Raw genomic sequence first — 23,991 nt, 5'->3', positions numbered from 1 at the left:
ATATCACAGTAGTAACAATAAAATGTTTCAGCTTACTTTTTTTGTCAAAATCTTTAAAAATAATTCAGATAGGTAATGAATTAAGAATTTCTGTAAATACAAATATTTTAGACAATTGAAAATCAACCGTTGATCGGCAGTTAATTTGTTGATTATACAAATATTTCTACTGTTTTACCTTCTTGTACAGAAACAATAATACCTGATGCTACCTTGCAGTACACAACAAACTATTGTAGCAGCACAAAGACAGCTGCAAATCATTTACCATTAAAAGTATGCAAAGACATGTCTCCTTTCAAGAGGTTGAAACTTTATGACAGAAGTCTCCAAGCCGGAGAGTTAGCTGGAATTAGTCCACAATGAAGCATCAGAAACTGAAATTCATTGCCTAATAGAATTTTCAGTACATACAAATCGTAGCATAATGGAAAGGGAGGACATGGCTGTAAGAGACGAAGTAGAGTTATGAAAGGGGGGAAAGGAGGAGGAGCAACTGAGGAGGAGGGGGAGAGCGTCACACTTATATACTTTCCCTTGGCTGTAAAAAAAATATCAAGCCGCTGAATGGTAAAAGTTTTATACACCAACGAGGAACTTCAGAGAATGAAAAAACTCAGGGGGGAAAAGAAAGTTTTGGAAAAATCTGTGATGTGCAGCAAAATTTACGCTGCACATTTTCGTATTTGTATTACGAAAGTATAGATTCAAAACACCACATTAGTTTCTGAAGCACTGAAACCCACATTGAAGTGCGCTTTTGTAAGCTAAAGCTAATTATAGCTCATGTCACGTGATCTCACCAGCCATTGATAGCAGATATTCAGAGCATAGGACACATGACATCGTCAGCCAATAGCAATATCACTGTTAACTAGTGTGAACACACAAATTGGAAAAGTTAATGGCTTAAATTAATGTACATAGTGTAGCTACAAGAAAAGTTAAGTTTTCAAATATAATAATATTGGTCTTGAAGATTTACACGCTACAAGGAAAAAACTAAGCTTTCAAATATAATGTTAGTCTTTTTTGCATGTGTTACACTTTCAGATACATCACATAAATGTGCCAGTAACATTTTAAATAATGACATAATCTCTGGTCTTCTGGGCTTGAAATTCTTCTAAGTGTCTTAGCCCTCAGTGTGTTAAGTTCTAAATGAGAGTCAAACACTCTGTGATTTAAGAAATTCATAGCACAATCACACAAGTAACATAATTCATCTTGCGTAAAAGGAAATTTTCATTGAAACTAATGCTTCTCAAAACACCATTCGCAGTATTTTCCCGTAACCTGTTAGAAATAGCTTTACTTCAGCAGTTGCCAGTGTATGCTAGAAAATAGGTGTTACTGCGCCTGGGCAGCTATGATGACTTAGGAAGCCTGTATGTTCGTATGAATATAGTAGTAAGAGATCTTACATGATGTCATAAAAGAAATAGGATATTCCAAGAACATGGGAATTTCGTAAAACATACTAAAATGCACAATTCAGCTTAAAGTACACATTAATATGTCCAGATTCGCAATGATGTAGGCCTCAACCTGATATTAAGATTTTTAGTGCGGTTTTCAGGATGCAAATTTTCTATGAGTACCAGTACTGTATAATCTCATGGTTGGTTCTTTAGTGTGGCCTAATGCCATATCTGCCAGAAGATGAAAACGTGCACTTGAAATTCAGCGAACAGCTGAAACTAGCCAACAGTCTGGAACAAAACACTTCATTTCAAGTAAATTGACTGACTCAGCAGAAAAAATTAATAAAAGCCAAATTTCTTTAGCAAACCTACAAAAATAACTTCATTGTTCTGCAAGGTGATTAATGCTTGACACGGAAGTAAAATAAAATCAGAAAACTTAAACTAATAACATATGTTAGCCTTCCGTAATTATGTGAATGTATTTTAATTCACTTGATAGCTCCCAACCACAGAAATCTGTTTTCTTTTTCATTTGATGTGAGAAGTGTAAATGAAGAGGAAACAGCAAAATCACTAAACATAAACACAGCTTACACAAGGACTAACCCCCTCCCTACTACAACTCTGACTGCTATGCACATGCGCGAATCTGGCAGCTAGGGTGCACCAGAAAAATTTTGCCGCCTAGCATCTGGCTGCTTGTTGCTACTGCTGATACAGTTAACAGCCACACTTCAAGTAGCCAGAACCAGGATAAGGTATTGCCCATATGCAACTCAACTGCTTTTGCGTGTGAGCCCGCTCACAACTGCTCAAACGAACTTAATGTATACAGTTCTGACATCACGCTCGATGGCAACTGTTTATTGTTATGAAGTATTCCACAGTCTTCATCCTAAGGCCTTTGACACATTTTACTGTTTATGAGTTCTTACTAGGCAAAATTAAAAAAAATTAAACTGAAGACTAAAACAATGAAAAATTCCCGGAATTCTAAAAGATTTCTAGGTTTCTCCCGGTTTTCTCCTGGATGAAATAATTCCCATGTTTTTCTTGGATTTCTGGGTTTTCCCAGAGTGTATAGACCCTGTGCAATTATGCCTTTGATATAAGCCCAAATACATTTGCAGAAACGCAGCTGGCGCAAAATTTTTTTTAGCAGTTTATGTTCGTTTCATCTCACTTGAACATAAACGCACATGAACTTAAACGTTAGTTAGGTATAATTTTATACTCTTATCCGTTTCATTCATACATTCTGATTTTTACACTTCCTCCATTTCAGGACGAGCTTTCCAAATAATTCATTGATGTGTTATATATTGATAATGGGACCAATTTACTTGCCACTTCAACCACAGTGAGTACTGAAATTTCTCTTCCTTCATTTAGCTATTAATTTAATCTATTCACACTACAGGTACTAGCCCACAGGAACCAGTGTCATCCAGCAATCAACTTCATCTCAAACCTGAATCATCTCTTTTGTCATATTTACCCAATTATAAGATGAGGTTTTCCCCAAATTCTTCATCTGAAAAATACAGGGTCATCTTACATTCGCAGATTAACTATTACTGCTGAAGTCAATGTTTTTACATTGTGTAATCAATTAATGTAGAGGTTCTATTACATTTACAAATGACGCTTTGGCAACTGAGATCACATGCAGGTTTATTTTGAACAATTCAGAAAGGCTGATCTGTCACACGAAACTGCTGACACTGGCATTTGTACTCCTGCCATAGGTGCAATCCCAGGCAATGTCTAATTTGAGTATGGTTTGTTTTACTGAACTATTATTTGATATATTTAATTCTTTCTTTCACAAGCATTTGGTTGTTGTTTCTTTAACTTTGTGAGAGATGAGCGAGCACTGCAACAAATGTTGTTCATCTGTTGCATAACAGACTGACTGCTATTTACCGAGGACAAGTTACAAGATGCTGCATCGAGGAGGTTATAATCTATTCTAAGCTCCTTGGGCTGTATAGATGTTGCTCTTTAGAATTACTGTTAATTGTTTTTCTGCTTTGGTTGGAGTAAGTTATCACAAACATAACATTGACTTTAATATAATATATTATATATAGGCAAAAGAAAGAAAATGGCTGTTTTCATAATAGCAATAAAAAGATCACAACTAAATCTTTTTGTGAGTTAACTGCCTTTTCATCAGCAGTCGGAATTGAAATGACTTTGGGTAAATATTCAAAAATAGCAGACATTTCTGCAAGAGATGATAAAAGTTTACATAGGGTCAAGGAGTGCAGAGTAACATGTTGTCAATGCGTGTGACAGAAACAGAAAGGGATGTCAGAGCTGCTGGCTTTACGCCACCAATTAGAGAGCAGTGGGCAGGTTACATGTTTTAGTCTCTTTTTCATTGCAGTTTCAGATTAATTTTGTTGTCCTTATATTTTACAGTAATGATGCCAACAAATGTGAGTGAGTACTATAACCAACATCGTAGAAAAATTACACTACCTGGCAAAAAAAATCAACAAAGCTACAACTGAAACATGGTTTACTTCTCACAGCAAAATCATATTTAATAATGGAAACTGAACCTGTAATATAAATGTAAAACACAGTCACAGGAAAAAGTTATGTAACAAAGAATAAAAAGCAAAAAGAAAACTTTAACTTACCTGTGTGAATCCGTCTATGATTCTGAAGGTATGAGGAGGCACGGAAGCTTTTCCCACAAAATTCACACTTGTAATTTTTCTCGCCAGTATGAATACGTCTATGCACAATGAGAGAGTATTTTCGGGCAAAGTCTTTCCCACAGTATTCACACTGGTAATTCTTTTCTTCCGAATGTATTGATATGCAATGGTACTTCAAATCACCCCACTGTCGAAAGTGACGACCGCAGTATTCACACTTGTAAGGCTTATCACCCGAATGCAGCCGCATATGTACCTACATAAACAAGACGAACGGAATGTAAAAATATTAAAAGTCCATGCTGTTGCCAAATATTCCAGACTTTCTATACAAATAATTTTTGAAAATCAAATGGCCATGAACACACTCCCAAGTAACCCTATCATGTTTGTAATTTGAACAGCCCTTAAAAATTTTAGTGTGCAACTTGAGCAGACTACTATTCCTTAAGTACTTGGAAATATACATAGCAAGATACTGATACAAATAGGTGACTGGAACACATGCAGCTAAAGTGTCAGCAAACAGTATGCCTTAAATGGTAATCAGCTAGATATATATTGATACTATGATTGCTTAAAATACATCTTGTAAAGGCTTCAATAATGTAACTTATTATTATCTAAAATATACTTTAGGATTCAGACCTAAGTTATGCATCTCACATATAGACTCTCTTTGCACATGAAGCATATCCAAAAAGCAGGCAATGTTGGCGAAACAAAGTCACAAGAATGCAGTGCCATTATTTATTATCTACAAAATGGATGGCAGAAGACAACGGTTTGCTTCATTAGTCATCTGTCTGGTTCAGTACAGCCTACAACAATTTTTATCACGTGTCACTCTTTTCATCTCAGAGTAGCACTTGCACCCTATTATTTGTTGGATGTATTCAAATCTTTGTCTTTCCCTATTGTTTTTAACCTCCACCACTCCCACTAATACCATGGAAGTTAATCCTTGATGTCTTAACACATGTTCTACCTCTCCATCCCTTCTTACTGTCACTTCTTGTCGGTGTTTTCCATATTTTCCTTCCTTCAATGATTCTGCAAGGAACCTCCTCATTCCTTATCTTATCAGTCCAGCTAATTTTCAACATCCTTCTGTAGCACCACGCCTCAAATGCATCGATTCTCATTCTTTTTCTGGTTTTCTCACTGTCCTTGATACACTTCCATGCAATTCTGTGTTGCCAAGCTATATTCTCAGAAATTTATTCCTCATTTTAAGGCCAATGTTTGACACGGGCTGACTTCTGGGCAGAAATACTCTCTTTGCCTGTGCTAGTCTGCTTTTTATGTACTCGTCGCTTCATCTATCATGTGTTATTTTACTTCCTTAACTTCATCAGCCTTGCTGTTGTGGTACTGCGAACGGCTGAAAGCAAGCGGAAACTACAGCCGTAATTTTTCCCAAGGGCATGCAGCTTTACTGTATGATTAAATGATGATGGCGTCCTCTTGGGTAAATATTCTGGAGGTAAAATAGTCCCCCATTCGGATCTCAGGGTGGGAACTAATCAAGATGACGTTGTTATCAGGAGAAAGAAAACTGGCGTTCTACGGATCAGAGCGTGGAATGTCAGATCCCTTAATCGGGCAAGTAGGTTAGAAAATTTAAAAAGGGAAATGGACAGGTTGAAGTTAGATATAGTGGGAATTAGTGAAGTTCGGTGGCAGGAGGAACTAGACTTTTGGTCAGATGAATACAGGGTTATACATACAAAATCAAATAGAGGTAATGCAGGAGTAGGTTTAATAGTGAATAAAAAAATAGGAGTGCGGGTAAGCTACTACAAACAGCATAGTGAACGCATTATTGTGGCCAAGATAGACACGAAGCCCAAGCCTACTACACTAGTACAAGTTTATATGCCAACTAGCTCTGCAGATGATGAAGAAATTGATGAAATGTATTATGAGATAAAAGAAATTATTCAGGTAGTGAAGGGAGACGAAAATTTAATAGTGATGAGTGACTGGAATTCGACAGTAGGAAATGGAAGAGATGGAAATGTAGTAGGTGAATATGGCTTGGGGCTAAGAAATGAAAGAGGAAGCTGCCTGGTAGAATTTTGCACAGAGCATAAATTAATCATAACTAACACTTGGTTCAAGAATCATGAAAGAAGGTTGTATACATGGAAGAATCCTGGAGATACTAATAGGTATCAGATAGATTATATAATGGTAAGACAGAGATTTAGGAACCAGGTTTTAAATTGTAAGACATTTCCAGGGGCAGATGTGGACTCTGACCACAATTTATTGGTTATGAACTGTAAATTAAAACTGAAGAAACTGCAAAAAGGTGGGAATTTAAGGAGATGGGACCTGGATAAACTGAAAGAACCAGAGGTTGTACAGTGTTTCAGGGAGAGCATAAGGGAACAATTGACAGGAATGGGGGAAAGAAATACAGTAGAAGAAGAATGGGTAGCTTTGAGGAATGAAATAGTGAAGGCAGCAGAGGATCAAGTAGGTAAAAAGACGAGGGCTAATAGAAATCCTTGGGTAACAGAAGAGATACTGAATTTAATTGATGAAAGGAAAAAATACAAAAATGCAGAAAATGAAGCAGGCAAAAAGGAATACAAACGTCTGAAAAATGAGATCGACAGGAAGTGCAAAATGGCTAAGCAGGGATGGCTAGAGCACAAATGTAAGGATGTAGAGACTTATCTCATGAGGGGTAAGATAAATACTGCCTACAGGAATATTAAAGAGACCTTTGGAGAAAAGAGAACCACTTGCATGAATATCAACAGTTCAGATGGAAAACCAGTTCTAAGCAAATAAGGGAAAGCAGAAAGGTGGAAGGAGTATATACAGGGTCTATACAGGGGCGATGTTCTTGAGGACAATATTATGGAAATGGAAGACGAGGTAGATGAAGATGAAATGGGAGATATGATACTGCGTGAAGAATTTGACAGAGCACTGAAAGACCTAAGTCGAAACAAGGTCCCGGGAGTAAACAACATTGCATTAGAACTACTGACAGCCTTGGGAGAGCCAGTCCTGACAAAACTCTACCATCTGGTGAGCAAGAGTATGAGACAGGCGAAATTCCCTCATATTTCAAGAAGAATATAATAATTCCAATTCCAAAGAAAGCAGGAGTTGACAGATGTGAAAATTACCGAACTATCAGTTTAATAAGTCACAGCTGCAAAATACTAACACGCATTCTTTACAGACAAATGGAAAAACTGGTAGAAGCCGACCTCAGGGAAGATCAGTTTGGATTCCGTAGAAATGTTGGAACACGTGAGGCAATACTGACCTTACGACTTATCTTAGAAGAAAGATTAAGGAAAGGCAAACCTACGTTTCTAGCATTTGTAGACGTAGAGAAAGCTTTTGACAATGTTGACTGAAATACTCTCTTTCAAATTCTGCAGGTGGCAGGGGTAAAATACAGGGAGCGAAAGGCTATTTACAATTTGTACAGAAACCAGATGGCAGTTATAAGAGTCGAGGGGCATGAAAGGGAAGCAGTGGTTGGGAAAGGAGTGAGACAGGGTTGTAGCCTCTCCCTGATGTTATTCAGTCTGTATATTGAGCAAGCAGTAAAGGAAACAAAAGAAAAATTTGGAGTAGGTATTAAAATTCATGGAGAAGAAGTAAAAACTTTGAGGTTCGCCGATGACATTGTAATTCTGTCAGAGACAGCAAAGGACTTGGAAGAGCAGTTGAACGGAATGGACAGTGTCTTGAAAGGAGGATATAAGATGAACATCAACAAAAGCAAAACGAGGATAATGGAATGTAGTCAAATTAAATCGGGTGATGCTGAGGGGATTAGATTAGGAAATGAGACACTTAAAGTAGTAAAGGAGTTTTGCTATTTGGGGAGCAAAATAACTGATGATGGTCGAAGTAGAGAGGATACAAAATGTAGACTGGCAATGGCAAGGAAAGCGTTTCTGAAGAAGAGAAATTTGTTAACATTGAGTATTGATTTAAGTGTCAGGAAGTCATTTCTGAAAGTATTTCTATGGAGTGTAGCCATGTATGGAAGCGAAACATGGACGATAAATAGTTTAGACAAGAAGAGAATAGAAGCTTTCGAAATGTGGTGCTACAGATGAACGCTGAAGATTAGATGGGTAGATCACATAACTAATGAGGATGTATTGAATAAAATTGGGGAGAAGAGGAGTTTGTGGCACAACTTGACTAGAAGAAGGGATCGGTTGGTAGGACGTGTTCTGAGGCATGAAGGGATTACCAATTTAGTACTGGAGGGCAGCGTGGAGAGCAAAAATCGTAGAGGGAGTCCAAGAGATGAATACACTAAGCAGATTCAGAAGGATGTAGGCTGCAGTAGGTACTTGGAGATGAAGAAGCTTGCACAGGATATAGTAGTATGGAGAGCTGCATCAAACCAATCTCAGGACTGAAGACCACAACAACAACAACAACAACAACAACAACTTCATCTACTTCTCAGTTACCAATTTTGATGCTAAGGTTATCGCTAAGCTCTTTTCTGCTGCAACTCATTACTTTTGTCTTTGGTTTACTCTCAATCCATATTATGTATTCAATGGACTGTTCATTCCTATCAATGGGTTCTGCAATTCTTTCTCCCTTTCACTAAGGGTAGCAATGCCATCAGAAAATATTAACACTGATATCATTCATTCTCTATTTAAATCTCATTCGTGAACATATCTTTTATTTTCATCATGTATGGAGAAACAATACAGGTGAAAAGACTGCTTCACTGTCTTATGTCCTTTTCTAATTTGAACACTTCGTTCTTGATTTTCCATTCTTATTGGTCCCTCTTGGTTCTTGTACGTGTTATACACTACTGGCCATTAAAATTCTTACACCACGAAGATAACGTGCTACAGATGCAAAATGTAACCAACAGGAAGAAGATGCGGTGATATGCAAATGATTAGCTTTTCAGAGCATTCACACAAGGTTGGCCCCGGTGGCGACACCTACAACGTGCTGACATGAAGAAAGTTTACAACCAATTTCTCATACACAAACAGCAGTTGACCGGCGTTGCCTGGTGAAACGTTGTTGTGATGCCTCATGTGAGGAGGAGAATTGTGTACCTTCACATTTCCGACTTTCATAAAGGTCGGATTATAGCCTATCACGATTGCAGTTTATCGTATCGCGTCATTGCTGCTCGCACTGGTCTAGATCCAATGACTGTTAGCAGAATATGGAATCGGTGAGTTCGGTAGGGTAATACGGAATGCCATGCTGGATCCCAACGGCCTCATATCAGTAGCAGTTGAGATGACAGGCATCTTATCCGCATGACTGTAACGGATCGTGCAGCCACGTCTCGATCCCTGAGTCAACAGATGGGGACGTTTGCAAGACAACAACAATCTGCACGAACAGTTCGACGTCGCTTGCAGCAGCATGGACTATCAGCTCAGAGGCCATGGCTGCGGTTACCCTTGACGCTGCATCACAGACAGGAGCACCTGCGATGGTGTACTCAACGACAAACCTGGGTGAACGAATGGCAAAACATCATTTTTTCGGATGAATCCAGGTTCTGTTTACAGCATCATAATGGTCCCATCTGTGTTTGGTGACATCGCGGTGAACGCACATTGGAAGTGTGTATTCGTCATCGCCATACTGGCGTATCACCCGGCGTGATGGTATGGGGTGCCATTGGTTACACGTCTCGGTCACTTCTTGTTCGCATTGATGGCACTTTGAACAGTGGACGTTACATTTCAGATGTGTTACGACCCGTAGCTCTACCCTTCATTCAATCCCTGCGAAACCCTACATTTCAGCAGGATAGTGCACGACCGCATGTTGCAGGTCCTGTACGGGCCTTTCTAGATACAGAAAATGTTCGACTGCTGCCCTGGCCAGCACATTCACCAGATCTCTCACCAATTGAAAACGTCTGGTCAATGGTGGCCGAGCAACTGGCCCATCACAACACGCCAGTCACTACTCTTGATGAACTGTGGTATCGTGTTGAAGCTGCATGGGCAGCTTTACCTGTACACGCCATCCAAGCTCTGTTTGATTCAATGCCCAGGCATATCAAGGCCGTTATTACGGCCAGAGGTGGTTGTTCTGGGTACTGATTTCTCAGGGTCTATGCACCCTAATTGTGTGAAAATGTAATCACATGTCAGTTCTAGTATAATATATTTGTCCAATACCCATTTATCATCTGCATTTCTCCTTGGTGTAGCAATTTTAATGGCCAGTAGTGTATATTACCAATCTTTTCCTATAGCTTACTCCAATTGTTCTCAAAATTTTGAATATCTTGCACCATTTTACATTGTCAAATACTTTTTCAAAGTCAACAAATCCTATAAATTTGTCCTGATTTTTCTTAGGTCTTGCTTCCATTATCAGGCATAATGTCAGAACAAGCTCCCTCATTCCTTTATCTTCCGTAAAGCCGAACTGTCATATAACAGATCCTCAATTTTCTTATCCATTCATCTTTACATTATTCTTGTCAGCATCTAGGATGCATGAGCTACTAAGCTGAATGTGCCACAATTCTCACTAGTATCTGCCTTTACTGTATTCGGAATTGTGTAGATCATACTCTCCCAGAAGTCTGATGGTATTTCTCCAGTCTCATAATTCTACATACCAACTTGAACGATGATTTGGGTGCCACTTCCCTCAGTTATTTTAGAAATTCAAAAGGAATGTTATCTATTCCTCCTGGCTTGTTTGACTGCAAGTCTTCCAACACCGTGTTAAACTTTGACTCAACTGGAGTCCTATGTCTTCCATATTGACTTCCAGTCCCCCCCCCCCCCCTCTTGTCATCAGGCAAATCCTCCCCTTCAGAGAGTTCTTCAATGTTCTCTTTCCACCTACCTGTTCTCTCATCTGCATTTAACAGTGGTATTCCCATTGCACTATTAACGTTGCTGCCCTTTCTTTTAATTTCACCAATAATTCTTTTAACTTTTCTGTATGCTGAATCAATCCTTCCAACGACCATTTCTTTTTTATTTCTTCACATTTTTTATGCAGACATTTTGGCTTGGCTTCCCTGCAATTTTTATTTATTTCATTTTTAAGACAGTAGTATTGTTGTACTTCTATCTTTCCCTGAACATTTTTAACTTAATTCTTTCATTGATCAGTTGAAGCATTTCTTCTGTTACCAAAGGTTTCTTCACCAGTGCCTTCCTTACACCTATGTTTGTCTGTCCAATGTTTGTGATCAGCCTTTTCACAGACGTCCATTCTTCCTCAATTGAACTGTCTACTGTGGTATTCATTACTGTAGTATCTACAGTCTTAGAAAACTTCAAATGCATGCCATCATTTCTCAGTACTCAGTATTCCATTTCTTTCCACACTGATTCTTTCGGATGATGCAGTTACTCTTCATAATTACTAAATTGTGATCTGAGACTATACCTGTTTTAGGCTACAGCTTACAATCCAATACTTGATTTCAGAATCTCTCTCTCATCATGATGTAATCCAGGTATAATCTTCTCATGTCTCCAGCCCCCTATACCTCCTCCTCTTGTGATTTTTACAACAGCATAATTGCTATTACTAGTGAATATTAATTGTAAAACTAAATTATTCTTTCTCACCGTTCATTTGTACCAGTGATCCCATATTCTCCCATAACCCATTCTTGTATACCTTCCCCTACTACTACGTTCCAATGATTTAGTTTACCCTCTCCCTACCGAATTACCTGTCTAATATCTGCACATACTTTCTCTGTCTTCTCATCTTCTTCTTGTGGTGTCAGCATATATAACTGAACTACTGTTGTTGAAGTTGGTTTGCTGTTGATTCTGGTGAGAACAAATCTCTCACTGAACTGCCTACTCATAATAAATCCTACTCCAGGATTTCACTACTACTGATATTATCCCACATTTGTTTGACCAAAAATCCTTACCATTTCCCCTTTCAGGTTTTGTAGCCTCCCTACCACATACAAAATTCTGACATTCCACACACTAATTATTCTTACAATATTACTCTTTCACTGGTTACTCAATGTTTTCTCATGGTCTTCTCCCCTTTAGCAGTCGCCTCCCAGAGATCCAGATGGGAGACTAATTTCGAATCTTTTCTAAATGGAGAGATCATGACACTTAATTACAGGCCCCATGTCCTGTGCTTACACTTTGTGTGTCCTTAATGCAGTGGTTTCCATTGCATTCTGCATCCTCATGCCATTGATCATTGCTGTTTTTTCCACCTTTAAGGTTCAGATTTTCTTCTCATGCACATGAAAGTGCCCTCAAACTCTGACCTTTCCTCTGTGCTCTTAGACAAGGCTGTTGGCAAGAAAGAGGGTGACTCCTTAAACTGGAAATCTTCTGCCACCACTGCTGAGGATTTTTATTCAAAATTTAAGCAGTGGTTGGGACTGAACTAGGGACCCCATGAGATTTTGATTACTAGTCCAAGATGCTAACCCCAGACCAAGGATCTGCAATTGCTGAAATTCATAAGGACATGAGTCTGTTTTATTGGCCAACAGTAATGAGTTTTGGAAAGGTTAGACAATGATGTTATGACTTTAAAAGAGGATGTAAAAACTTGGATGGAGAACAATGGAATGCAAGGCCCAGTATCCACACCACTGAAATTGTATAACAAGTGGACCAGAAACTGCTATCTGATTGACAACCGATTATTGGTGCTCAAACTGATGAATTTCCTCATATTGTATACACTTCTATTTATAAGACCGTTACAGAAAAACTCTGATAATCACAAATCTTATGCGAGGTGGGTACTGAAAATGCTTAATGACCATCATACCAAACATAGAATAACAAGTGGACAAGCATGTTTGAACCAGATGGAGATGATTTATTTCCCCACAGTGTTACATATGACAAAGCGTAGCTATCATACACCAATGCAGAAGCAAAAACAATAATCAATGCAGTGGCACCATTCAATTGCGCCAAAACTGAAAAAATTCAAGCATTCTCCTTGCCCAAGTCAATAAATGATGGTTATTAATTTCTAGGCTGAAAAAGGCACTCTCCTGTTTCGTTTCATGGAATGTACATCAACAACTACAGCAGACATGTACTAAAAAACAGTCATCAAATTAAAATGTGCCATCCAAAATCGATGGGGTGAGAAACTGCCATTCATAAATGACATCTCACATGACAAAGTGGGTCCCACATTGCTGTCCATGCCAAGGATAAGATTCAGCATTTCCATCGGAAATGTTTTGATCACCTGTACCACTCTCCCAACCTACAACCTAGTGCCTAATACCTGTTCTTGTATATGAAACAATGACGTGTGGATAACAAGTCAAAGATGGTGAATTCGAGACCACAATTGTGAATTGGTTCAACTCACAAGAATTTCTATGCAGGCAGGTTGAAGAAGTTAGTGCAACTTTAAGCCAAGTACTTAGAAGTTAGTGGCAGTTACGCAAAAAAGTGAAGTTCACATGTAGGAAACCAAAACTATCAATAAAAACATTTTCTGTACATAAAAAATGACTAAACAACTCATTATTTCTGAATACTCTCTGTGGATATACATGTTCAACACTCTTTTGACCACATGGACTATAGTTACATACACTGAGGTGCTTAAATATCTTCAACATTTCGCGGCCCTGTCAGCAACTGTGTAAATATTAATTTTAATTTTAATAATTAACAGCCTCAGTTGCACCGTTTACCTAGGTTTCAGTCGGGATAACCCACTATGGAAAGATGGTAGTTACTGTTATTCTGAAGAAGGTTGGGTTATCCCGACTGAAACCTAGGTAAATTCTAGACAAATGGTGCAACTGAGGCTGTTAATTATTAAAATTAAAATTAACAGCGAGGTGCCACAAGTCATGGGATACCTCCTAACATTGTGTTGGATCTCCGTTTGTCAGGCGTAGTACAGAAACTCGATATGACATGAAATCAACAAGTCATTGGAAGTATCCTGCAGAAGTACTGTGCCATGCTGCCTGTATCACCATCCTTAACTGTGAAAGTGTTGCTCGTGCAGGATTTTGTGCACAAACTGAGCTCTCAATTATGTTCCATAAATGTTCGATTGGATTCATGTTGGGCAATCTGGGTGGCCAAATCATTTGCTCAAATTGCCCAGAATGTTCATCATCAAACCAATCGCAAACAACTGCGGCCCGGTGACATGGTGCATTGTCATTTATAAAAATTCCATTGTTGTTTGGGAACACGAATTCCCTGAATGGCTGCAAATGGTCTCCAAGTAGCTGTTTCCAGTCAATGATCAGTTCCAGTGGACCAGAAGACCCAGTCCATTCCATTTAAATACAGCCCACACCATAATGGACACTTTGCACAGTGCCTTATTGACTACCTGGGTCCATGACTTTGTGGGATCTGCATCACACTCATGCCCAATCATCAGCTCTTACCACGTGAAATTGAGACTCACCTGACAAGGCCACAGTTTTCCAATCAGCTAGGGTCCAATAGATATGGTCATGAACCCAAGAGAGGTGCTGCAGACAATGTCGTGCTGTTACCAAAGGCACTGGCATCGGTAATCTGCTGCCATAGCCCATAACAGCAAATGTCCTAATGGATACATTCATCATATGTCCCACATTGATTACTGCCGTTTTTTCACGCAATGTTGCTTGTCCATAAGCACTGAGAATTCTAGGCAAATGCTGCTGTTCTTGGCCATTAAGTGAAGGCCATCGACCACAGCATTGTCCGCGGTGAGAGATAATGCCTGAAATTTGTTATTCTCGGCACACTCTTAACACTGCAGACGTTGAAAATTGAGTTCCTAACAATTTCCAAAACAGAATGTCCCATGCATCTAGCTCCAACTACCATTTCATGTTCAAAGTATGTTAATTCCAGCATTTCAGCCATAATAACGTCGGAAACCTTTTCAGACGAATCACTTGAGTACAAATGACAGCTCCGCCAAGGAACTGCCCTTTTATACCCAGTGGATGCAATGCTACTACCATCTATGTATGTGCATATCGCTATCTGTGACTTTTGTCACCTTCAGTGTATAGCCATCTAGGTACTGGAGGTAAAACTAAAATGCCATTCACAAGCAGTGCAGTAGTGTGTGCTGTGTCTAAAATTACGTAATGCAGCTTATCTGCACTGTAAAGTGTGTCAACATGTCCTGAAAGATCATTTCAAGCTTATCGCCTGTGTGCATTATCACTTTAAGGCACAGAGGATTGTTAACACAGATGCCCACTATCATTAGACACATAATACTTAACATCTGCCTTGCAGTCATTGGTCATATTCAACAAACCAGCTGTTATCCAATAAGTACAAATTATGACTCACTGGGTATTCAGAGTGTAATGCAACAGAACTGTGTGTTGCCTTTTTGGAAGGAACTGGGAGGCCTGTATCTACCCTGACAGTATGAAACCTTCTCCACATGAACAAACTGGTTTCTGGGTGTCCTTCACAAACAACAGTACAAATCCACCATCACTGTGTGTACAAAGAAGTGGGGAATCGAACACTTGAAATGAAACAACCATGAATGCTACCATGTTCCCTCCACCAGCAGATGCAGGATGTGTGTGATGCCTGAAGATTGTGGTAGAAGAGTGTATTAACGTATTTATCAGACAGGTTGTAATGTAACGTGTCATTTGGGGAAAAATGATGTATACCCCATGTCTTTCTGCCCGATGAATGATGGTCATTACTTTAGCAAATGCTTTGCTTATTTATTGCTTAAGGGATAAGCGTTGACAGTGTGAATTTTGTTTCTGTTGGGCATGAGCGTAGGTGTGGACGGATGCAGCATGTCTTAAAAGGCAGAACGATGAGGGCAGTCTTTCTGCACATTGCGGCAACTGCTATTGGGCAATTATTGTGTGTTCCTTCTGACCCAGCTAGAAATTGCACTGCAGACCACGGAATAGTGAAGCTCGTGACAATCACGGTGATGTTACAAGAAATGAATGCAGCAATCTTTTGACAGATCTGAACAGATTGTGTAGATAAGCATTGTCCAATAAAATTATGTAAATAAAGTGTTTGTGAAATGGTTCCATATTGTAACTAAAGGTACAGTGTATGCATAAGTTACCACGAAAAAGTTATTGTCATTTAATGGAGGTCAAATACTAAATTAACATTTCAGCTAGCACTGAAGAAGATACAGTGGTGAAGAAGTTTACAGATGCGACACACACACACACACACACACACACACACACACACACACACACACACACACATTATTTGACATAGGTGTGTAAAACAGTCAGTCAGAATTAATCAGCAATGGCAACTGACTTTTTTTTAAACAGTCAACCAACATAGAACAGAACACTTCATTCTGGCAACTATGAAATGAACCAGAATACTTATGAGCAAGTAAAATGATGAGGGTAGTCCTTTCGCATGCCATGGCACCCACTGTTTGGGCAGCTAGTCAGTGCCCCTGCTCTCTTGGCTAGGAAACACACTGCAGGCAATAGAATAGCACAGATCGTAACATTCATGGTAACATGACAAAAACGAATGCAGGCGTTTGACGGATCTGTACAGAGAGAGAATGATTGCATAGACAGACACTGTCTGGTGAAATTCTGTAAACAAACTGTATGTTAAGTGGTTTCATATTGTAAATAAAGGTTCATTATGTGCATAATTCATAAAGAAGAAGCTGATGTTATTTAGTAGAGATTGAATACTAAAGTGACAGTTCAGCTAGTGCCAAAGAAGATGCATTGGTGATAGAGTCTACAGCTATAAGATACACACACAGTTGTTCTGACATTGGTTTGCAACACAGGAAGTCAAGATTAATAAGCAATGGTGGCCGAAATCTTTTCATAATTACTTAGCACACAACTGGAATGGAGCACTTCGTTCTGGCTCAGTTCCGTGATAGGACTGAGGAAGACACGGTCACCAGCATTCACTCAGTCCTACATGAAACTGAGCTAGAATGATGTGTTCTGTTCTATGTTGGTTTATTGTGAAAAAGATTTCAGTTGCCATTGCTTAATAATTCCATCTTTCTGTATTGCAAACCAATGTCAGAATAACTACGTCTATATCTCATAGTTGTAGCATCTGCACCACTACATCTTCTTCTGTGCTAGCTGAAATGTTACATTAGTCTTCAGACGCTACTAAATGACGACAATTTCTTCTTTGTAAATTATTCATACACAATGTGTCACAACACACAACCATTTCACACATAGCTCACCTACAGAGTTTTATCAGACAATGCTTGTCTATATAATCAGTCTATCTCTGTACAGATCTGTCAAACAACTGTTGCATTCACTTTTAGTGACGTCATTGTGATTTTGTTGATCTTTGCTATTCCATTCACATGCAGTAGGCGAGTTGAAACTTATCCCTTAACTAATAAGAAAAATTACTTGCTAAATCTGCAACTATCATTTGTCAGGCAGGAAGACATAGGGTACCACATCACTTTCCCCAAAATGATGTGTTATACCACAAGGTTATGAAAAGTAATTTGAGTGCTTTGTGGTATCAAGAGGGAATTCTTGCTGATGAACTTGTCTTTCAGGATGATAACACATAAGTGCACTATACCCATCTAGCAAACTCCTTCCTCCACGAGACAGGAAATGGAATGGCCTGCAGCATCACAGAAACCACACTCCCCCTTTCACACCAGGTGATTTCAAGAAGCCATCATTTAGAGTGGAGCTGTTTTGAGCAGTAATGCCTCAACAACATTGTAGAGGGTATGCCAAGAAGGATCCAAGCATCTTACAATATAGAAGATGGAGCAAAGCAGTACAGAATGTTACTGTGCAGCAGATTTTTTATTTCTAAGGTGTGCACTATGAAACACACTGCCACTACTTTCATTACAGTTTCAATTTCAATAAATTATGCATTTATAGACATACAAAAAAGTAAAAGGAACACGTCACCTAGCCAATAATTCCGTGTGTGTGTGTGTGTGTGTGTGTGTGTGTGTACACGCGCGCACGAGTGCTTGGTTGCAGTCACCTAGCCAATAATTTTGTGTGTGTGTGTGTCCACGTGCGCACGAGTGCTTGGTTGCAAGACGTTATGGAGTGGCAGAAGAAGGGGAGGGGAGGGGGCAATGGACACTTATAATCTGTACAGGGTGTCCAGAATTAAGTATTCACTCTGAAGCAGAGTGTGCAATGATATGAAACTTCCCGGCAGATGAAAACAGTGTGCCGGACTGAGTCTCAAAGTCGGGTCCTTTACTTTTCACAGGTAAGTACTTGACTACTTGCCCACAAAAGGCAAAGGTCCTGAGTTTGAGTCTCAATTTGACGTACAGTTTTAATCTAACAGGAAGTTTCATATCAGTGCACACTCTGCTGCAGAGTGAAAATTTCATTCTGGAAATATCCCCCTGGCTGTGGCTAAGCCATGTCTCTGCAGTTTCCTTTCTCCCAGGAGTGCTTGTCCCACAAGTTTCAAAGAACTTCTGTAAAGTTTGGAAGCTAGGACACCAGGTACTGGGAAGTAAAGCTGCGAGGACAGCTCTTGAGTCATGCTTGGGTAGCTCAGCTGGTAGTGCACTTGCCTGCGAAAAGCAAAGTTCGAGTCCCAGTTTAATACATAGTTTTAATCTGAGAAATTTTATGCAGGGTGTGCCTCCTAAGAGTCATCAGGCAAATTTTCTCTGGTGTTTCAGCAGATATTTGCAATTTTATTTTTGCATTGTGTACCTGGACTCAGCCTAAACAAATAATGCTCATTACATCTTTCATGTGAGGTCCAGTGTGGAAGGAAAGCGTCGATTGGTTTCGCATTAGAAGCAAAATTATTTTTAAAGCAGTATTTTACACACCCATTCAATAGAGTGATCCTAGATTAGTCTAGTGTGATATCAGAGAGTATACGCAGACAAGGAAAAAAAAATCCCAGATTTTTCCTGGATTTCTCGGTTAACATATACACTTTTTCCCATGCGAAAATATACTTTTTTTGTATTAAGTGATAGTATCTTTTTCTGTGTTAAGTGATAGTATACATACCCTTGGAACTGTAAAACTTACCAATCTTTCAAAAGGTTAATGTTTTATACATCGGCATAGAACTTCCCAGCACTTACGGACACGAAACACGAAAAAAAGTTTTTCGATGGATCTTTGATGTGTAGCAACATGTACGCTGCATATTTTCCTATTATGTAATATATATTCAAATTCCACCAAATACAGCACGTTAGTTTCTGAAGCACTGAAATCGAGATTGTGATGCCTTTTTGTAAGCCAATCATAGCTCGTGTCATGTGATCTCACCAGCCAATGACAGCAGATATTTAGAGCATAGGATACATTGTGTAGTCAGTCAGTAGCAACATCACTGTTAAGTAGCTCGAACACACAGAGAGGAAAAGTTAATGGTTTACATTAACATACGTAGTATATTTATAAGAAGAGCTAAGCTCACTTCAATATTGGTCTCAAAGATTAATAAGCTACAAGAGACGCTATGTTTTCACTTGTAATAATGGTCTTTTTGTGTGTGTTACACTTTAAGATATGTCACACAAATATGCCAATAAAATTTAAAATAATGACATAAATGTCTTGTCTTCTGTGTTTGAAATTCTTCTAAATGGGTGGTCCACAAAGTGTTAAGCTTTAAAGGAGAGTCAAACGCTCTGTAATTTAAAAAATTCATCAGACATTCTCACATGTAACATAATCCATCTTACGTGAAAGGAAATATACTTTGAAAGTAACACTTTTCAAACCAACATCCACAATATTGTCCCGAGACCTGTTAGCAATAAGTTCATTTCAGAAGTTGCCAGAGAGTGCCAGAAAACACGTGATACTGCATGTGCACAGCTACAATGACATACGAAGCCCCTATGTTCGTATGTATAGAGCATTAAGAGACCTTACATTAAGTCATAAAAGAAACAGGACGTTAAAGGATACTCCAAGAGCATCAGAATTTCGTAAACCATACTAAAATGCATAATTCGGCTTGAAGTGAACATTCATATGTCCAGAGCCACAATGAAGTAGGCCACAACCTGATATTAAGCTTTTCAGTGTGGTTTTTGGGATGTAAATTGTCTTGGAGTACCAGTACTTTACTACCTCATGTTTGGTTCTTTATTATGGCATAATGCCATACATGCCAGAAGATGAAAACATGCACTCAAAATTCGGTGAACAATTTGAACTAGCCAATACTGTAGAATGAAACATTTTGTTTCAAATAAATTGACTGCCTCAGAGGAAAATAGTAATACAAGCCAAATTTCTTAAGTAAAATGACAAAAAAAGGTCATTGTTTGGCAAGGAGATTAATGCATGACTGCCAAATATGTGGAAACAAAATAAAATCAGTACTCTGAGACTAATTATGTATTTTTGCCTTCCGTAATTATGTGAATGTATTTTAATTCACTTGATAGCTCCCGGCCATAGAAATCCATTTTGTCTACATTTGACGTGGGAACTGTAAACGAAGAGGAAACAGCAAAATCGCTGAAAGTAAACAAGGGTACCATGGAGACTAACCACCCCCCCCCTTCACCACTATAACTCAGAACTGCTTAGCGCATGCGCAAATCTGGCAGCTTGGGTGGACCAGATAAATTTTTATGGTTAGCATCTCGCTGCTTGGTGCTACTGCCGATAAAGCTAACAGCCACACTTCAAGTAGCCAGAAGCAGGAGAAGCTATTGTTCCTATGGGATTCAACTGCACATGTGCATGAGCCCACTGGCAACTGATCAAATGAACCTAATGTAAACAGTTGTCATGCTCATCTAAAGCAGTTTGTTATTACGAAGTATTGCATAGTCTTCGTACAAAGGCTTTTGACACATTTTGCTGTTGGCAGAAGCTTGTGTGTGCACAGTGTTTTATTGTTGTAAATGGCGCATTTCCTTTGCAACTAAAGTTTTATTTTGGTTTTTTTCCTCTTGTTTATGTTTTATTGCTGCAGTATTATTCTGCAACAGCAGAATAATGTAATATTCTTTGTTAGATTATCAGTTCTTACCAGTTAAAATAACAAAAATTAACTGAAAGTGAAAACAATGAAAACTTTCCACAATTCTGAAAAATTCCTGGGTTTTTCCCCGATTTCCCAGTTGTCCCGGGGCGTATGCACCCTGGATATTTGTTTTATCGATTTCTATTAACAGGGACAAGAAAACTCTAAGAATAACCATCACTCCAACAGTGACAGCACTGCCCTAGTCCACACTGATGCTACTGGCAGGTGTGCAGCACTACTAAGTTGCTGCTGGATGGCTGTTTAGTCTTCATGTTTTGCAGTCCCTGTTAAAACAAGCCAACAAAAAGAGTATCGGACTAGACTAATTTGTGACTGATATATCAAATGGGCCTGTAAAATTCCAATTTACAAATACTTTTTTTTTGTAATGAGAAACAAATTAATGCTTTCTGTTGACACTGGGCATCGCATGAAAGATGTGATGGGCAGTAATTGTTGGGGCTGATTCAAGCTAAGCAATGCAAAATTGAAATTGCAAGTATCTGCCAAAACACCAGAGACTACGTGCCTGATGACTCTTAGGAGAGTCGTCTGGTATAATATTAGTTATTATGATGGGTTATGACATTGTTGTAAATGTTATCTAGGTCCATTAATTCAAAATGGCCACTATAAAGCCAATTCTGGCCCTATCCTATGGGTAAACTTCATTTATCCTAAATGTAAATGGCAGTGTACATAGGATGTAACAGACTAATGTTATCTAGGTCCATTAATTCAAAATGGCCACTATAAAGCCAATTCTGGCCCTATCCTATGGGTAAACTTCATTTATCCTAAATGTAAATGGCAGTGTACATAGGATGTAACAGACTAACACTGACAAATTTCAAATGGCTGTAGACGATGTGCTGAAAAACAAATTCAGACAAAGAAGATATGTCTGGAAACGTCATCCATTTCTTAGACAGCAAATCTTAGTTTGTATATAGATGTCTATTCTGCCGCTGCACTTAGCAGCCTCTACAATGTTGCTGCGACAACCAGAGGCACATTTGATACCACATGACATTGTGACTCATAACAGGCCCATTGTGAGATATTCTGCTGCAGTCCATCAACGTACAGTTCATCTGCTGCTGAAGAAGTGGCATTGTGGTAGGTGTTGAACCGTATAATGCAAACGCTGGATGAAGTTTCTGGGTATGGATAAGAAATCCTCTAGAACTCTTAGAAGATTGACAGCATCATTTTGTTACATCCAGTGAATGTGTTTATAACCTGTTGGCTGAGAGCCACACAACACACCAAAAGTCACTTACTATATCCTTCACCCCTTGACAATGATTTGCAAATGTGAAAAAACCACACTGCACCATGGTTCAGTGTCCAGATTAAAATTGAAATTCTCATGTAACTGTTACCTGACTCTGGATAAGTCAGTTCAAAATTCTGATGAAGGCAAAGCAATGTCACTGTTCAAACCAACCTTAAAGTTGAGAAAGCTCTGTGTGTGTGTGTGTGTGTGTGTGTGTGTGTGTGTGTGTGTTCACTTTATGTAAGGATAAAGACTGGATGTGACACAATAAAATAGGTATTAATATAATTGATCTAAAAACCAAGATGATGTGACTTCCCAAACGAAAGCACTGGCAGGTCGATACACACACAAACAAACACAAACATACACACAAAATTCAAGCTTTCGCAACCAACGGTTGCTTCATCAGGAAAGAGGGAAGGAGAGGGAAAGACGAAAGGATGTGGGTTTTAAGGGAGAGGGTAAGGAGTCATTCCAATCCCGGAAGCGGAAAGACTTACCTTAGGGGGAAAAAAGGACAGGTATACACTCGCACACACACCCATATCCATCCCCACATACACAGACACAAGACTTTCGTCTTTCCCTCTCCTTCCCTCTTTCCTGATGAAGCAACTGTTGGTTGCGAAAGCTTGAATTTTGTGTGTATGTTTGTGTTTGTTTGTGTGTCTATCGACCTGTGAGCGCTTTCGTTTGGTAAGTCACATCATCTTTGTTTTTAGATATATTTTTCCCACGTGGAATGTTTCCCTCTATTATATATTAATATAATTGGATATATAAAAAAATCTACTAACCAAATGGCAGCAGGAGATAACATACATAAAAGTTAAAGCCACCCTCTTCTACACACCATACAGTGGCTTGCAGAGTATCTACACCCATGCTCATAAATTACGGATAATGCTGATACATGGTGAAACAACACTCTGGTGGGCGGTTTGCGGGTTTAAATCACCTCGGGGTATGACCATGCGGTGCATTTGATCTGCGGTCGTCGCACAGTGGCGCTGGCAGCAGTCCACATACGCTGAAGTGTTTGGTGCATGTCAGAGTATGGTGCAGCAAGTAAGTGTGCAGATGTTTCCTGATGTACTAATGGTGACTGTGTGTCGAAAATGGCTCAAAGAAAACATATTGATGACGTTATAAGGGGCAGAATACTAGGGCAACTGGAGGCTGGTCAAACACAGCAGGTCGAAGCACGGGTCCTCTGTGTGCCACAAAAGGTGATCTCAAGATTATGGCAACAATTCCAGCAGACAGGAAACTTGTCCTGGCACTACAGTATGGGATGTCCACAGTGTACAACACCACAAGAAGACCGATATCTCCCCATCAGTGCCCACAGTCAGCCATGTGGTACTGCAGGTAGCCTTGCTCGAAACCTTACCGCAGCCACTGGAACAGTTGTCTCCAGGCACACAGTCTACAGACGACTGAACAGACATGGTTTATTCGCCTGGAGACTTGCAACGTGCATTCCACTGACCCCTGGTCACAGGAGAGCCCATAAAGCCTAGTATCAAGAACACAGTACATGGTCATTGGAACAGTGGTCCCAGGTTATGTTCACGGATGAGTACAGATATAGTCTGAACAGTGATTCTCGCTGGGTTTTCATCTGGCAT

The 23,991-nt window shown here is 39.3% G+C and overlaps 1 protein-coding gene across 1 annotated transcript in view; it reads right to left on the bottom strand.

Moving 5' to 3' along the window:
• The window catches only part of LOC126199363 (zinc finger protein 665-like), a 151,463-nt gene that overhangs the window by 32,592 nt on the left and 94,880 nt on the right, over positions 1–23,991 (bottom strand). The window contains exon 7 of the mRNA XM_049936247.1: positions 4,079–4,355. Within this exon, the coding sequence (XP_049792204.1) occupies positions 4,079–4,355 (277 nt within the window). The remainder of the gene's footprint in view (positions 1–4,078; positions 4,356–23,991) is intronic.

Source organism: Schistocerca nitens, chromosome 8, assembly GCF_023898315.1.
Source record: "Schistocerca nitens isolate TAMUIC-IGC-003100 chromosome 8, iqSchNite1.1, whole genome shotgun sequence".
In the NCBI taxonomy this organism is placed as follows: domain Eukaryota; kingdom Metazoa; phylum Arthropoda; class Insecta; order Orthoptera; family Acrididae; genus Schistocerca; species Schistocerca nitens.
The sequence above is the reverse complement of the archived record's forward strand: the minus strand, read 5'-3'. Positions and strand labels throughout refer to the sequence as shown.